General features: G+C 37.8%; 2 protein-coding genes across 4 annotated transcripts in view; both read right to left on the reverse strand.

Annotated features, from left to right (window-relative positions):
* The window catches only part of xpo6 (exportin 6), a 31,851-nt gene extending 29,459 nt beyond the window's left edge, over nt 1-2,392 (reverse strand). The window contains exon 1 of the mRNA XM_067422546.1: nt 1,915-2,392. Coding sequence (XP_067278647.1) covers nt 1,915-1,917 — 3 coding nt within the window. The 5' untranslated portion in view covers nt 1,918-2,392. The remainder of the gene's footprint in view (nt 1-1,914) is intronic.
* Nucleotides 2,393-6,176: 3,784 nt separating this feature from the next.
* Nucleotides 6,177-17,973, reverse strand: antkmt (adenine nucleotide translocase lysine methyltransferase). 3 transcript variants are annotated; one of them, XM_067429041.1, is made up of 7 exons: nt 17,741-17,973; nt 11,517-11,574; nt 11,269-11,432; nt 11,084-11,188; nt 10,158-10,298; nt 6,807-6,857; nt 6,177-6,683 (listed from the first exon to the last, which is right to left on the reverse strand). In XM_067429041.1, the coding sequence occupies exons 3-7, from the start codon at nt 11,428-11,430 to the stop codon at nt 6,495-6,497; spliced, it is 648 nt and encodes a 215-aa protein (XP_067285142.1). In that variant the 5' UTR covers nt 11,431-11,432; nt 11,517-11,574; nt 17,741-17,973; the 3' UTR covers nt 6,177-6,494. The 3 variants fall into 3 exon arrangements, with proteins under 3 accessions (XP_067285142.1, XP_067285143.1, XP_067285145.1); XM_067429042.1 differs by lacking the exon at nt 17,741-17,973 and adding an exon at nt 12,167-12,230; XM_067429044.1 differs by lacking the exon at nt 17,741-17,973 and adding an exon at nt 11,671-12,160.
* Between the last annotated feature and the right edge of the window lie 394 nt (nt 17,974-18,367).

Raw genomic sequence — 18,367 nt, forward strand, 5'->3', positions numbered from 1 at the left:
TGCTATCCCCTATAAAGTGCAATGTCTGATCGTTTCCTATGCCCTATATAGTGCACCGTCTGATCGTTTCCTATGCCCTATATAGTGCACCCTCTGATCGTTCCCTATCCTCTATATAGTGCACCCTCTGATCGTTCCCTATCCTCTATATAGTGCACCGTCTGATTGTTCCCCATCCCCTACATAGCGCACCGTCTGATCGTTTCCTATGCCCTATATAGTGCACCGTCTGATCGTTTCCTATGCCCTATATAGTGCACCGTCTGATTGTTCCCTATCCCCTATATAGTGCACCGTCTGATTGTTCCCTATCCCCTATATAGTCCACTGTCTGATCGTTTCCTATGCCCTAAATAGTGCACTGTCTGATCGTTCCGTATCCCCTATATAATGCACCGTCTGATCGTTCCCTATCCCCTATATAGTGCACCATCAGATTGTTCCCAATGCCCTATATAGTGCACCGTCTGATCGTTTCCTACCCCCTATATAGTGCACCATCGGATTGTTTCCTATGCCCTATATAGTGCACTGTCTGATAGTTCTCTATCCCCTATATAGTGCACCATCTGATCGTTCCCTATCCACTATATAGTGCACCGTCTGATCGTTCCCTATCCACTATATAGTTCACCGTCTGATCGTTCCCTATCCACTATAGTGCACCATTTGATTGTTCCCTATCCACTATATAGTGCACCGTCTGATCGTTCCCTATCCACTATATAGTGCACCGTCTGATCGTTCCCTATCCACTATATAGTGCACCGTCTGATCGTTCCCTATCCACTATATAGTGCACCGTCTGATCTTTCCCTATCCCCTATATAGTGCACCATTTGATTGTTCCCTATCCACTATATAGTGCACCGTCTGATCGTTCCCTATCCACTATATAGTGCACCATCTGATTATTCCCTATAAAACGGTTACAGCCGCAGCTTCAGAGACTAATAATGTAGGGTGCGGGTCTCTTCAGATTCTAGACAGCGCTTGATTGGACAGAAAACCGGAAGTGCAGAATGATGTCATCAAATCATTGATCCTTATTGGCAAAATTGAGAGAATGTAACTTTTGACCGCTTATATCTTTTACATGCGAAGATAGAAGTCATTTTTGTCATCGTTTTGGAGCTCACTAGCTTATAGACAGCACGAAGACTAACATATTCATATTCATTCTGATTTCACAGGGACTTTAAAGACCAAGCGTGATACATTAGTGCTTTTTCTCAACAGTTCCTTTTTTCAGTGCACGCTTGCTCAACCTCAAAATACTCATCTCACATAAGAGTGTGAGAATGCACTAAAAAGAAAAGGGTGGAAGACGAATACAGGAAGTGGGCTGATGATGATGATGCTGCTCAGTGTTCTGAATTCTTCGTATGAGTCACAACATGTCGCGGTGCTCCAGCGTGACGTCACATCAGCAGCAGAAGAATGCCTTTGATTTCCTCATTTACTGTTCAGACTGTCATGAGAGGACACCGTTACACACACACACACAAACGCAGAATCTTTGCTCGGTTTCATGTGACCATCATCTGGAATCATCCCTTAATGACAGGACATCTTGTGCATTTCATTAACCTTCTTATCTGACAGATCTATGACGGCTATACGTCTCATCATCAATCTTAAGGAATCATATTACGTAAACAAGCACATAAATCTTAAGTGTTTTAGACAGGTGCCTAAATCCAATCAATGCTTCTAACACATTGCCACATGAAAATGTACAGATAAACAAAGAAGCACAGGTACTTCAAAAACAATGCAACTTCCATGGATAGAAGCACATACAAAAAATAATTATCGATTACATAAGATACATTTCGCATCAAATATATACAAGTTACTGTTTTATATATAAATATGTATCTATATAGTATATATCGTTTAATACTGACTCACCATGCCCGGGCTCTGAGCTTTTATGCCGCTATAATATGCGATGAATCTGGATCTGCTCGCTCATGCTTCCTCTGAGGCCTTTTTATTTCACCTTCTGGAAGCACCGAATAGCCGCATCACTGTCCCGCACACGCCCGGTGCACCCCGGGGTCCGGGCTCGGGATCCGGGACACTTGTTATTATTGTTTATCTAGCCCAAGCCTGAAGGGGACGAGACTGGAACTGACGCTGCCCGGATACACGGATACAAACCGCATAAAACTAGTGCGAAACAGAGAAAAGATCAACAAAACAACGGTCTTAAAAATATGCCGGGACTCTATTCTTCACGTCTCTGGTGGCGGTAGCGCTGTGTGGCACTCTGTGCTTTCATTTGAGCCTTCAGAAGTCTGACAGAGCCACTCCTTGGGTTAGCGGGATCGCTCTTTCCGTGCAGGCCTCTCGTAGCTTCCTCTCCTCTGCCCATTAACTAAGGGAAGTGACGTCTTTCTAATAAAAACCCAAGTGAAAGGGTAGAACGGCAAATAGCATCAAAGATGTAATGCTTAAATGGGCGGGGCTTAAAGAATCGAAGTTGTCTCTAATTGGACAGGAGCGATGGGTTTTTTTAGTTAAATTTTTGCGAAAGATACATTATGGAATTATATCTTGTATTAGGAAAATACATAAACAGTAAAAGGGAAAATATAATATATTGATAACAATAATAATAATAAATTCTTATTATTAATTTAAAAATACTTAATGTTTTAAATAGTTAATTTTGGTATTTATTTGGCCGATTTTGTATTTATTTATTTATTTATTTTATTTATGTATTTATTTTATTTATTTACCTCAACAACACAGCTCACATCATACCAAAATGTACCTAAAATTAAAACTGGATTTTTATTTTATTTTTAATAGATGAAAACGTGTAAAAATTATTTTCATTTTAAACCCTTTTCTTTCACTTTAGACATCACGTGCTACGTGTTAATTTTCCCAGCGCAGGTCAGAATGTACCATTCACGCTCATTTGTGATTATTAATCTGGCCTGTCCTTTAAATAATTCCATAGTTGATTTCAAATAGAAATTTCCGATTAGCAGTCAAGTATGCATGTAATTACTCTAGTATAGGCTACTTTATATTTTGGAAACACGCTCAATACGAAGTAAAACTTTCTGAGATTTGAGCTTGTCGCCATGGGGATTTGGCGTTGTGAGCCGTCAAGCGCCCTCTTGAGGAAGATACTTTTGCACTCTGGTGTAAACTGTGATTAAGAACTAGTTAGGTTTGCCATCCAATGTATTCAAAATATTAAACTACCGGAAGTGAAATCTTAATCTCGGTGCCGGATGAAACCGGCCGCAACAAGACACATGTTGTGTACAGTATGCACTCTTGTGTGTAGGTATTGCCCGTATTGCCTCATTATTGCACATATGCATCCTCTAAACTCTAAAGCAGGGTTCTTCAATCTAAATGGACAAGCTCATTTTAAAAGGCATCTATATAGTTTCTTGTCCAAAGAAACCATTTATACTATGCATTTACTTTCTTTCAAGTTGCAGCATTGCGTTTTTTAGTGTTTACAGAACTGTATGTATGTTTATTCAATATTGATTATAATAATTTTTTTTAATACATATTATTTAATATATATTTAATATATATTTAATATATATATATGTGGGTGTTCCTGATCTGTGCAATAGATGCCATTTACACCAAATGTTAATAGCAACTATATTTACACCAAGTAAAAATAACATTTTCTTAGCAATAGAAGCGCAAATAGGTGTGAAATAGCATACTAAGTAAAAAATAGTGCTATATTCTATGTACACTATATAAAAGTAGCTGCTCTTTGCAATGTGTAAATAGTGATTAGATGCTATCAATACTTTATTTTGACAGATATATACTATTTGCACCTTAGTATTGTTGTACATTAACATGATGCAATAATAACAGTGTAAATTATTATATTTATTTAAATTATTAAATGGATGCCACCTTAATGCGACAATAAAAGTCCTCTTACAGTTATCCCTAACCAATACATTTTATTATTATTAAACATTTTGTTAGGCACTTTATTGTCACATTTAAAACATATTTTCTTTATCTTTTTGAAAGTAAATGCCTTTCCGATGTGATGGGAAAGGAAAATAGATAGATCTGCAAAAGGTGGATTCAAACCCGGGACGATCGAGTTAAAAAACATCAAGATCCTTAAGCTTTACTGTTTGCACCTAGAACTCTATGCACCGTAGCGGCAGCAAATCTAATTTGGAGCCAGGGTAGTCTAGCAACTCTCCGTTGGATTGTGAGCTGAAAAAATAAACTCTGGTCAGGCCAATCACATCGTGTATAAAATCAGTGGGCAGGGTTAAAATAATGACTGCACAGTTCTGCATGAACAAAGAAGCTGGCGAACGGCAGTCTTTTGAATCAGCTTTGACTGTGACTCTTAAATTGAGCTTTTCTTTGAGAAAAGAACAAAGAACGGCACTGAAGTCATTCTTAAGAAGGTAAAATGTGTTAGTAATTTTGCCGACCGGATACGGCGAAAGTTTAATCTAGCAACTAGCGCTTCACCTTCTTCGTTGCTCTGGTTGGTTGAAGCGCTATCCTATTGTGTGCAGAGGGAATTTGAAAGACAACCGTTTATCCCCAAGCACTTGCTATGGACTTGCTATATGAATAGACACTCTGTATATATTTATAGGCTATACGTGTGCATGTATAAATACACTGACGGTCCAATACACATGCAACACTTTTGTTTTTGCCCCCATTTTTCAGGATTTAAACTCAAAGACCGAAGACTTTTTCTATGTATACAAAAGGCCTGTTTCTCTCAAATATTGTTCACAAATCTTTCTAAATCTGTTAGTGAGCACTTCTCCTTTGCCGAGATAATCCACCCACCTCGCAGGTGAGGCATATCAAGATGCTGTAAATAAATGGGAACTCTAAAATGTGCAGTTTTACTGTCTGGGGGTTGTCCGAAAACCAGTCAGTATCCGGCGTAAGCACCATTTGCCTCACACAGTGCAACACATCTCCTTCACATAGAGTTGATCAGGATGTTGAGTGTGGCATGTTGAATGTTGGTCCACTCCTCTTCAATGGCTGTGCGAAGTTGCTGAATAATGGCAGGAACTGGAACACGCTGTCGTATACGGTGATACCAGTTACAACGACAAACTGCCGAGACCCCGATTAGGACGCATGCAGGTGCGCTTCCCAGAGACTGTTTCTTACAGTTTGTGCAGAAATTCTTTGGTTATGCAAACCGATTGTTGCAGCAACTGTCTGTGTGTCTGGAGGTAAAAATGCAGGATTTTGAGGTCCTGGGCTGCTGTGGTCACGTGCACTGGTCTGCGGTTGAGAGGTTGGTTGGATGTACTGCCAAATTCTCTGAAACGCCTTTGGAGACGGCTTATGGTAGAGACATAAACATTAATTTCACGGGCAACAGCTCTGGTGGACATTCCAGCAGTCAGCATGCCAGTTGCACACTTCCCTCAAAACTTCTACTGTGCTGTGTGATAAAACTGCACATTTTATTGAGTGGACTTTTATTGTGGCAAGCCTATGGCACACCTGTGCAATAATCATGCTGTCTTATCAGCATCTTGATATGCCACACCTGTGAGGTGGATGGATTATATTGGCAAAGGAGAAGTGCTCACTATTTTTTCTATAGCTGGAAATATGCACACACATATTATGTAAGCAAAAACTTTTATGTTAGATGCAATTAATTTATTTGACAGCACATTGTCTGGTATTTGGCTTTTATTATTTCTAATGGTCAATACGAATTAATTTCATTTGACGTCAGCGCCAAAAAAAACCCTGTAGATTTGTCAATGGATAGCAGTTTTCCCCAATATGTGATTTTGAATAAATGTAGTTTTCTAACTTTATGCTTTACGTGTGTGATTGTGTAACAGTCACTGGCTTTTGTAAATATCAGAATAGACCAAATGGCCCAAACCACATGGTAATACTGTAAACAGCTTTAACACTTTTTGTTTCTGCAGGTAGATGCATTTATGAACTGAGAATCAGTCTGTGACAGCCTGTCATTTCTGAACTTGAAAGGGAAGAGCTTGCCATTCTCTTGCTCGTTGTTTGATGTGGTTTGCTCAACGACTTCACATTATGCAACCCATCAACTCAAGTACATGTTGAGTAAGACTGCAGACCGAGTAGTAAACATTCACACACATGCACTTCTCAAACAATACAATAATTAAAGATGACTAACAATAAATATGGTTTATTTCCTTTTTTCTGTAAAAGAGAAACACTTGAATGTACACAACATTATCTAGGTCACATTAAGAAACAGGAAGTGATCCATTGGTTTGAACTCTTTAAGGAACACCCACAGACACAGACTATTTTTCAACATCTTACGAGTTGTTTTGCTTAAGAGTGAGAGCACAATAAAAATTATAGAATTCATATTTAAAAGTTAAAAAAAAAACATTCTGTTCACCAAACAATTCTGTAAAACATAACAAAAGAAATCTAAAAATCTAAAATAAGAAGGCAGAGATTTTAAAAAGTGTTTCTCATCTGGAGACATTTGGATCTTGTGACAGGAAGCGTTGTCTCAGTTCTTGTATGTGATAGGCCCATGCTCGGTCCACACCTTCACCCTCTACTTTGCATGCCGTCCAATCAGGAAACGGAAAACGTCCCGCCACAATCAAAGCGTCTTTAGGGAGCTCAGCCAGTAGCTTCTTTTGTAAAAGACTTAACTGTTAAACACACAATGCATGGTTTATGAGGCATTTAGTCTCAATAATATGCAAATGCATTAACTAATTGAATAAAGTCTATAGCATCTTATTAAATGATTTAGGAATCGGTGTGGGACTTACCACACTAGGGGCTAGAAATACGGTGACATTATTATACGTTGAGAGATCAACCTGGAATTACACATGCAAAAATAAAAATGCATATAAATTACAAACAATAATGTTTAGGAATCATATCTTGCTTCTGTCTGAGAAATGCATTAGTTTAGGAGAATTTAGGATGGTGTATTAGAGTATACTATAGTATTTTAAGTGTTCAGAAGTTCAAAATGTGTTGTATTATAATATGAAAATATTTGTATACATATACACAGATCAGGCATAACATTATGACCTAATATTATGTTGGTTCCCCTTCTGCTGCCCAAACAGCCCTGACCCATCAAAGCATGGACTCCACTAGACTCCTGAAGGTGTGTTGTAGAATTAATTGTTCTGCACATCCCTGATTGTGATGATGAGATGCTCGATTGAAATTTGAAGTCAACACCTCAAACTCGTTGTTGTGCTCCTCAAACCATAGACCCTTTTACTGTTTGTATACAATGATGACGTAGCAACGTATGCGCGCGCGTTTTGGCAACAAACTGTGGCGAGAATCAGCAGCATGTCAAGCTACGTGAGCGGATTAAGCAACACAAACCGAGAAAGTTATTTTAAAAAGTTGACTTTATCAAATGGTATTCGGCTACCAGAACCGTGTACTATAGTGGAGTGGATAGAAGACGTTAGCAGATGGCCAGGTGGTCGGATATATACGCATTTAGTTGAGAAACCGAGCGTGTACACCTGAGACAAGCATATAAATCACTGGATGCTTATGAATACGTTGTCTGTGGGCATGTACAGAATGTCCAATACAATTTTCTACATTTATTCTTATTCTTCACACAGACATACATTTATCCTTTTCCTTACATTTTATGTTTATTGATTCGTATGTGTCGACACACTTCTGTTTAAAGTTTAATTTTGTAATGCTATAGTACTTTAATAGCAACTATGTTGCTTCCATACATTTCTCAGATGGTTATTTTGCAATTAAACTATTAATAAAATCATTACAAATGAAATTGATAAGTACTGTGATTATTGATATGATAATCTGGGGGTGGGGGGTACATTATACACACCAGTGGCAGCCAATGTTGGGAGGTTTATTATAAAGCATTAAGTTTCAAGTGCAGTAAATGTTTTACAAACAAATTTTTTTTAATGCATTTTTATGTCCTCGTTCCAATCAATGCATTTAATCGCCTGCAGCCACAGGTACCGGCGGTTTTTCTGAAATGGCCGTGATCCTGTGGGAATCCTATAAAACTTAAGCCCATTGGTGGAATAGCGATTAGTGCAACCGAAAACGCAACAGCCAGACATTTTGATGCTGGGAAACCGTTTTGATAAACTTTCGGAGTTGCTCACACGTTAGAACCACTAGGGAACAACACCACTTCCGTTGCCAAAATGCGCGCGCAACTCTTTGATCACGTGGGCTGTAAAAGGGTCTATTCCTGAACCATTTTTGCTTTGTGGCAGGAGCATTATCCTGCTGAAAGAGCCACAGCCACCAGGGAATACCGTTTCCATGAAAGGGTGTACATGCAACAATGCTTAGGTAGGTGGTATGTGATTCATCAGACCAGGCCTGCCACCTTCTTCCATTGCTCCGTGGTCCAGTTCTGATGCTCTTGTGCCAACTGTTGGCACTTTTGGCGGTGGACAGGGGTCAGTATGGGCACCCTGAATGGTCTGCGGTTATGCAGTCCCATACACAACAAACTGTGATGCACTGTGTATTCTGACACTTTTCTTTCTGAACCAGCATTAACGTCTTGAGCAATTTGAGCTACAGTAGCTCAATGTTTATGGATGTTTGATCGGACAACACGAGCCAGCCTTCACCCCGCATGTGCATCAATGAGCCTTGGCCGTCCATGATCCTGCCGCCGGTTCACCGCTGTTTCTTCCTTAGAGCACTTTTGAAAGATACTGACCACTGCAGACTCGGAACACCCTACAAGAGCTGCAGTTTTGGAGATGCTCTAACCAAGTAATTTAGCCATCACAATTTGCTGCTTGCCAAACTCACTCACTAACTTGCCCAATTTTCCTGCTTTCTAACACTTAAACTTTGAGGACAAAATGTTCACTTGCTTCCTAATATAACCCACTCACTAACAGGTGCTGTGATGAAGAGATAATCAGTGTTATTCACTTCACCTGTCAGTGGTCAGTTATGCCTGATCGGTAGAGGGAATGCATCGATGTCACTTTCCCGCCGGAACACGCCCCCTCAGCCAGGGCTGAGTGGCAGAAGAGCTGCTGCGTCACCGCAGCTATTAGAGGAAAACGCGAGTATAGCAAACAATTATCAGTTTAAACTAAAGGTTGGGCTCGATATAGTGGTCCTTACAACTTACCACAGATTCCGTGATCCATGGATAATGACATGCAGCCAGGAATCGTCTTTCCCTGACATTTTTATGAGCCTGATTTCGAAATGATAATTTATAACTGATCAGTCATCACATTTTTCGAGTGAATCCCGCTTGTATATATGGATGGGTCAGTGTATTGAAGCGTGTATGTGGCCGCTTGTCACGAATGGAAAACAAAAGTTTTATTCAAATTCATAATATAAGACATATTAATACAAATGTAATAATAATTATATTGCCTAGACAGCGTGCAAAGAGTGCTCCCTTTATAATCACTAAAAGCTGTCACTCATTCAATAAACGCAATCTTACAGATTTCTGCAGTGAAGCTGGTATACAATGACGCTCTTATTTTCACAATGTCTGCACTTACAGAGATGCATGTTAACTGAAATCAGCACTCGGACAAACACTCGAGTTCAACACCTGTGATTGGCCAACTGCGTTGAAGATATCTACAAACATGTCTGTGATTGGCTACATTACTCACCGAGGCGAAAAACACGTTGGAGATGTAATCATTTAACGAGTGCAAATGCAGATACACACTGAATCATTTGCTAGCTCCTAATAATATGCTATTATTACGAATTCTTACGGAGGATTACATATCCTAGACAAGCAGTTATGTTTCCCTTTTAAAGCAGCAGGTTGGTGGTTTGAGTGAAAAAATTGCACGCTATTATCAAGTCTGTCTCAAGCTCGGAACAGGTGTCCATTGGTTCCGTGGACAAGCCTCCCCCTCCCCTCCCTCTGGTGCCGGGCCTGGTTTTGTGTGTTTTCGCTGTATTCACACTGTAAACCAGTGCTGCCTCTCAGTCTTTCTGCCACTCAGTGGGGCGTAATCACAGTCGCTCCAGCTGACGGTGACCTCACGTGCATTCCCTCTATATATATGTATAGTCTGTGTAAAATATTTGTAGAATCCGGTTGAATATAATGTAGTATTTTGATTGTTACATGTTAACGATACCTTCCACAGGTCCTCTCTCTGATATGAAACACTTCTGTGATGTCCAGCTCTCCACGCATGAAAGCGTGCAAGACGAATAAGCCAAGGATTGAGCTCAAAACCAACTGCTGGAGAGAAACCCCGACGACACGCTTCTAACACCTGCACACATTTACAACAAACACATAAGCACACACACAACCATTCAAAAGAGTGAAAAAAAGACAATTCATTCTTTTATAAAGTATATTAAATCAATAAAATCACAGTAAAGACAATTATAATGTTAGAAAATATTTATATTTCAAATAAACACTGTTCTTTTGAACTTCATCAAAGAATCCTTAAAAATATGAAGCTGCACTATTTTTAACATTGATCATAATCAGAAATGTTTCTTGGGCATCAAATCATCAGAATGATTTCTGAAAGATCACGTTTCACTGAAGAGTAATGATGCAAATTGCACTTTGAAACCTGTTTAAAAGTGTGTGTATTCTCAAGCCACCAATATGTCATTGTCAGGTAAGTAAACGGCCAGAATGCATTCAAAGTTTTCAGTATTTTTGTTAAAACTTTGTTATGAAAGCATATCCTAAGTTAATAATAACTAATGATTTTTACGACGGAAATTAATAAGTCAAAAAGTTACTTGAGCTGGACAATGGCTGCAATACAGCCAAAACAATCTTGGTTGCATTAAGTTCCTGTTATCACTGTAAAGCTGCTTTTAAACAATCTGTATTGTAAAAATAAGGAATAAATGACATTTTAAAATATATTAGAACAGAAAACTTTTAAATAGTAATGATATTTCACAATATTACAGTTTTTACTTTATGTTTGCTCAAACAAATGCAGCCTAATTTAAAATAAGAGACTTCTTTAAAAACACTGAAACATCGTACCAACCCCAAACTAAATTAAAAAGCATGAGGATCACTTACAATCCTGCCGTCACCTGATCCAAGGTCAGCGATGGCTCCAGATCTACTCTTCAGCAGAGTCATAACGTTACACACTTGAGCTCTGCTCGCTGGCATATAAGGCACCTGGAACACAGCAGCAGTTATTGCGCTGATTATACATCACTCATCATGTGCAGCATTAACACACACTCCTCAAACTCCACCTGTAACTTGAGTGGCACTCTGCGAAACCCCGGCATTAGAATTCCTGCCCAGACGGCATAAACTGCCAGACCCGTGCCTGCTGTCAGCTGCAAGATCTGCCAGCCTCCAAGCCGCCTCTCTTTGAACTCCGAAAGCATTTCCTCTTGTATGTCGTCTTCCATGGCTATAGAGATAAACACTGTGTGACCATATAATATTTTACACATCGTATTTTATAAAATTTTACATGTTCACATTGCACACATACCTGGGTTGCTTAAAAGTTGCCTAAAAGTTGCTTAGGGGTTTGAGGTCCAGACTTGGACCTGAAGGTTGCAGGGTGAAGAAAGTCATTTTAATTAAATTTATTTTTGAGTGATGTGGTTAAATTGCAGACTTAAACTGCACCATCTACCACTTACATTAGAGGAACTGAACAATTTGGCAGTTTGGTTCTTTTAGGAATGTGTTGTTACATTGCAAGTTTGTGAAGTCTTAACAGATGGTGGTGTCACTCAGAGATGAACACTGTACTATTATCAGCACAAGTACTTGTGGCTTATATGTGCTGTTTGAGTGAGCAAATAGGGGATTCTGTACCATGGCTGAGTATTTTGTCTTCTCTGAACAGTAAACACAATGTATGTCTAAATGTTAATGTAGGTCCCTTTTCTCCACACATATTACCGCTAAAAGTTTAATTGTGATCTGAAACAGCTCTGTGCATAAAACCTAAATATAAAGACATTTGCAAACAGAGAAACGTTCACATTTATGGAGGTCAGTCAGTTTTGTTTTACTAAATTTTACAACACAGACACATCAAAGTCATGCATTAAACGTGTTAAACTCATTCTTGTATAAAGAGTGACACGAAAACATACAACCTTTTTTACAGGCACAAACTATCCGACTAACCTTCACTGTAAGCGGTATGAACATATTTACTGCAGTACAACTTCCGGTTTCGGTTGTTTCAAAATAAATGTCCGTCATCTGAACGCATAATCCAAAAAAAAAAAAAAAAAAAAAAAGTTAAAAAAATAAAAAAAAAGAAGTAGTAGTGGTAGTAAAACATCGGTCTACTCACGCGACATATTCCTACATTAAATTGTATAATGCATTTTTGTTTTGTTTTACAAAGCATTAAAATAAATATACAGAATAAAATATAAAATAAATTTATTATTTGTACCTCATTTAAAACGTTCCTTCAAGCTGGTCTCTTTCTTTAATGAAAAGGTCAAAAAAAGTGTTTATTTTTTACATGAAAATCTAGATATAGTATGACATATTTATCAATGTAAACTGTTTAACTTATTGATTAAATTAGTCATTCACTGATGCTTAAAGCAACAATATGTAATTTTTTGCCATTAGAGGTTGTTTAATTTTAAAAAAAAAAAGGCACAGCTAGACGGGGCCTTGATTTTGTTGAGCTTTTATTATGCTGCAAATTAGTGTTGCACGATATACAGGTACTAGAAGAGTATAGCTATTACAAACTGTATGATATGGACTTTAAGGACAGCGCTAATATGAGCTGTATTTCTTAATTTGCGTCAATGTGTGACAGCAGCTATCAGCATGTGTGTGCAGAGCTCTGCTTCCACTAAACATTGGAAGTAGAAGAGTTAAATTTATACAAAGAACGCAACAGAAATATGCGCGCATGAGAAGAAAAAGTGCGGCGCGGGACGTGCTCACGCTGCTGGACTCTGACCTGAAGCGCGCGCACACGCACATGCACACACACACACCTTTAAGACAGCTTGCTTTCACGATTATTGTTTGGGTTTGAATGGTCAAAAATATGTAAATGCACGATCTGGCGAGTATTCAGGTAAACACAGTCGGATATGTCTTTAGTAAACGTATACAGTTGAGATTGAGGTAATGAATGTAGTGCAGGTCTCAATCCAGACCTAATATTCTGTGTCATTAATGTTAATCAAACAATGAAACTGTAAGGCTGAAAGAACTAGTAAATGCCGAAATTTCTAAATGAGGAACAAGGACTCTCTGAGAAAATAAAAGAAATTAACATCTGAACGGTCCCTCGCACACCACTGGAGACGCAAGTCCCTCTCCCCCAATTCCTACCCTCTCTCATGCTGAGATCACTGAAAATACACACAAAATCTCTCTCTTTCAATGTCAATCCACACGATACAGTATTATATGTGTTTGATATCATTTGAAATGTCTCAGTGCGACTGTTACAAAAAACTCATCCCCACAGAAGTTAACCAAAAGATAATCAATAATGTTTTAAGAGTTTAGAGATATCTCAAAAGATAGCCAGCATTATGTAATTTTCAGAAGTCAGGTATATATTTCATTCTTTACTTCAGAGTATTTGATGTTATATGGATTAGGCTACCTTTGAATTGATTATGTAATTGGCATTATACATTTACCTGACTGTTAATAAATTGTTACACTTTGATTGATTCTGACTTGCTCTGGAATTTAATAAGGTTACGAATGAGCATAATTTCAACAAAGGGTTAAACGGAATAATTAAATGTGCAGTTAAACTATTAAATATAATGACCAAATAACCAATTGGCATTCTAACCTAAATTCTAAATTATGATTTAAATGGAGTCAGATTAAGAGAAATTGGAAAAGAATTTGCCCTGCTGAAAAGACCGAACGCGCAGCGACCTTCACCCGCCATCGTTAGTCTCCATTGGGACAATTTGGGCGGCCTTACAAAACAAAACAAAAAACACATGCTTGGCTAAATAACTCAAATATATTTATTAAGAATCAATGTATAGTTGAATTATAGTAAGCAGTTTTATATTTGATCATTTAATTTCTTGCTTAACTTGCTACTGTTACATAGACCTATTGTAGCTAAACATTAAAGCACAGTTTTTGTCATATTGTTTGTAATTTGCATTTTTTGCTTTATTTAAAAACAAAGATAAAATTACATTTAAAAAATATTAAATTACTTGTATCATGAATTAAGATTTTGGTCATCCCAACCTGTTGAGAAGTGAAAGGTTAGTGAATGATAAGATGACTGATAATGTGATCTCTGTAAGGATGTTTACACTGGCATGTAGTTATTATAGCAATAAGAGGAGGGAATGGTCAAAAACATGCTGGCCAAGGGAATTTGTAGTAAAAAAACAAAAACAAAAAAACAACAAACTTCTGTTGTCATATTCATATTATCTTTTGTTTTTTTACCGTGGTATCGCTGTGGTATCGGTATCGAGGTATTTTAGTCTGGTATCGTAAGTCATAATTTTGGTATGGTGACAACACTAGTGCAAATGAGACGACCTTTTTCCGCCAATGATGGGTAACCTCACGCAGCTTTGTTTTATCATATTATATACATTATGTCTTAAAAGTTATGTTAATGCTACTCAGTGTGTTCGTTCTACAACTATGAGACACTTGTTGCTCACTGCAGTGAGTTGGTAAAACACATGTGGTAAATCATGAAAACAAGATTTAAACAATAACTGTGTTGAGCTATACAACAATGATTCGTTTTCTGTCAATGAATGTATCCAAACAGTTGCTCTTTTGTCTAATAAAATACATACTATATTAAAGCGTCTTTTGTGTTTCTGTGGTTTCTACAAAATAAAACCAAGGGTAACGCGGGTATGATGTCATCGATAGGCAACGCATGGACAAGTTCCCTAATTTCCCATTCCCATTAAGTTATAAAAACATTTTCTAAATGTTCTAGGAACATTAAAATGTCCAGTTTGCGAAACGTTGTATTAACATTCTCATTAGGGTTATAAAGTTAAATAACGTTCTTATAAGGTTGTGTAGTATGATCAAATAAAATATTCCTGTTTTCTCCTTTAAAGCTTTTGATATATATATATATATATAATTATATTTTTAACAAAAATGACATAAATTATGTGTCTGAAGTTTAAAGCTACACTGTGTAACTTCTTAGCTAAAATCACTTAGTTCTTTCAAAAATATATGTGCTCATTAATGTATATTTACTTCTTTCAAGTAATAATGTGTTCTCGTAATTTTATAATATACCATTGAAAATACATACGGGTGAGGGTTCGGATGGCGGTCGCCATGTTGCTCCTCCATCTTGAAAGTACATTTGCCAAAGAGGGACATACCCGTCAATTCAAGCTTCACTTTTCGCGTTTTAACACTCGATGGCATTGTGTCGAATGTGAAGAGGGGGATTGTTTGAGCTCTGCTATATGATGATGGAGGATCACTCTTAAGCCCCTTTCACACTGCACGTCGGACCCGCAATATTCCCGGAACATTGCCGGGTTGTCTTCTGTGTGAAAGCAACCACGTCCCGGAATTGATTACCGAATTCGACCCGGGTCGGGGACCTAGTAATATTGCGGGATATGTATCAGAGTCGCCAAGGAAGCGGAGAGGAGAATTAAGACGGCAACGCAACAGGCAAATCAACGAGACAAAAGTAAATATTGGAGTGGCCTTTCCAAGATGGAAAGAGCTCATGAGGAGCAACGGTTTTAAAAAGAACGCCGACGTTGCCTGCTTTCTTCTCGACAGGTAATATTAATTCAGCCTATTTGTGTATATTGGAAGTTTTATAGTTGCTTAGCTAATTCTATCATGGTGTGCTGAGCATAACACTAGAACGACGTCTAGGATAGTTTTCCTCGAGTCAATGATGAAAAAGTATTGTTTACCTTATAACATAAATCCGTGTTCTATGACGGATAACATGAGATTAATATTATAATTTGTTTGCCTTACGCTAGTGATGTCGTACAATATACAGAATAACGATAGCACTGATAAAAGTTACTTTACTAAGATTAGCTTGCTTTCATCTGGGAACCTGATAGCTGATGTTAGCAATGAAATGGTAAAAAAAAAAAAAAAAACGTAAAACTATTATTCATTTTACATAGATTAAGTTGATCATAGATCATTTGGCAAATTAAATAACTGCAAATTATAATAGTTTTCAAAAGTAACCTCATCACTTGAAGCAACACTCACCGAAGAGGTCGAACTGGAAGCCATGACTAAATCGGCCACCGTAGGAGTTGAAACGAAATCAAAACGAAAAAATTGAGAGGAACAGAAACTATTATTCACTGGATGGTCATATACCTTTACACCGCTAGATGGGGGAAAATATCACACAGTGTAGCTTTAAGTAAAAAGCTGTATGACTAATTTGTAATGACTAACCCTGCATCCCAATTCGCATACTATCCATTCTAAATAGTATACGAAAATAGAATTAGTATGTCCCAAATCGTAGTATGTTGAAAAGAGTATTCCAAAGATTCCCGGATGGTTTACTATTTCCGGTCCGAATTCACAGTATGGATCGATGGGCACTCTAACGGCTGATATTGCCCACAACCCATTGCGAGTTGGACGAGGATTCGATTAGAACTACAAACGTGGATAAAAAGCGTTAAAAAACTACAAACATGGCGGATGTGCGAGTTCGACGGTTAGAGAAGTTTAGATAAAGGGGTTTGAGTGACCCTATCAATATTTAACCTGACAAAAATATATTTATTCAGTGTTGTCCACATTATATTTCACCTGCAGCAGCATTGTGAGCTTTTGTAATGACATGTTTGGCCATTAACTTTTAAATGCATCATTATATTCAAACTGCAAACACATGAGGAGAGTCTCTGCATTAAAGACCCACAAATGGCAGATCAACGAGCGGCTACATTTCTCTCCGATACGGTAGGAGATTAAACTGAATGTGGAGGATTTGAACTGTGACGAATCTGACGATGATTGACAGGGCAGATAAACGGTGAGGGGATGCACGTAACTAAGCGACAGAGTCCGTTAAAGATGGCGAAGTAGTATGTCCCGAAGCTTGCATACTTTTCTGCTACACACTCAAAAGTATATACTTTTTCTTCACAAAAAGAGTACATACTTTTAGGACGTAGTATAAGTAGGCGAATTGGGACGCAGCATAATACTTTTTTAATGTAGTAACATTTTTAAAACATTCCACTAACAATGAAAGAATAACGTTTTATAGCTAACGTTTTTAAAATGTTAATCAAGAGCAAATAACGTTGGCACGACGTTCTAATAACGTTACTGCAAGAACGTTTTTGATAACTTCGAGAGAACTCGAAGAGCACTCGAGAACGTTCCCTGTTACCTGGGATGTGGTTAATGTTAAAATCCAGACATTTTCTCGGAAATATTAGGAATAAGTACACAAGTCAACAAAATACATTGTTCAAGAGGTTTTTGGATATTTTACGGCAAAAATCTTACATATTGGGCCTTTAATCTATGAATAATGCTGATTGCATACTGCATCTGTTCAGATGATGGCGCTATTAGAAAGGGAGAGGAAGTCACAGCTGACCAGACTGACATTTTCATTTCAAACTTCAAAGCCCAATTTCAAACCATCATTACAAAGAATGCAACATTTTGCTGATTCAGAGTTAGGCTATAAGATAGTTCAAAATTAAAATTCCCTTATGATTTACTCACCCTCAACTAAGTCATGCCATTCTTCTTCTTTCAGACGAATACCATCGGAGTAATTTTAACAAATCTCCTTGGTCTTCGAAGCTTTATAACACCTCTCGCGGTTCAAACAAATATTGCTGGGCAACAAACTCAACTCAAGCCCATTTTCTCTTATATCAAAATCCTACACTATTTCTCTTTGATCTCGTTTTAGTATCTTCATGACCATGACCTGTGTTTTGTTTTGCTCTATCTGCGCTTCTCAATCTACGTATGTGTCAGGTCAAAGGTTAGTCTACTCTTTCGGCGGCTGTCTGTCGGAAGATAGTTATTTTAGTTTATAAAATTGTAAATACGGATATTTTTCTTACACACACGCATCAATTTGCTTCAGAAGGCCTTTATTAACCCCCTGGAGCCAATTAATTTTATGATGGATAGATGCCCTTTTATGGACTTCAAAACAGAAACATCCATTATAAATACATTAATACACTACATACTGATTGTATCTGTCTAAAAGAAGAATGTCATACACAACTAAGATATCAAACTCATGTTAAGGTGTCAGGGATATTGTTTTGCTATTTAATTATATGCATTATATCTGTGGTGAGAATGACTTGAGGACTTGTGGTGAGGTTTTTT

The sequence above is a fragment of the Pseudorasbora parva genome, chromosome 2 (genome assembly GCF_024679245.1).
Source record: "Pseudorasbora parva isolate DD20220531a chromosome 2, ASM2467924v1, whole genome shotgun sequence".
Lineage (NCBI taxonomy): Eukaryota > Metazoa > Chordata > Actinopteri > Cypriniformes > Gobionidae > Pseudorasbora > Pseudorasbora parva.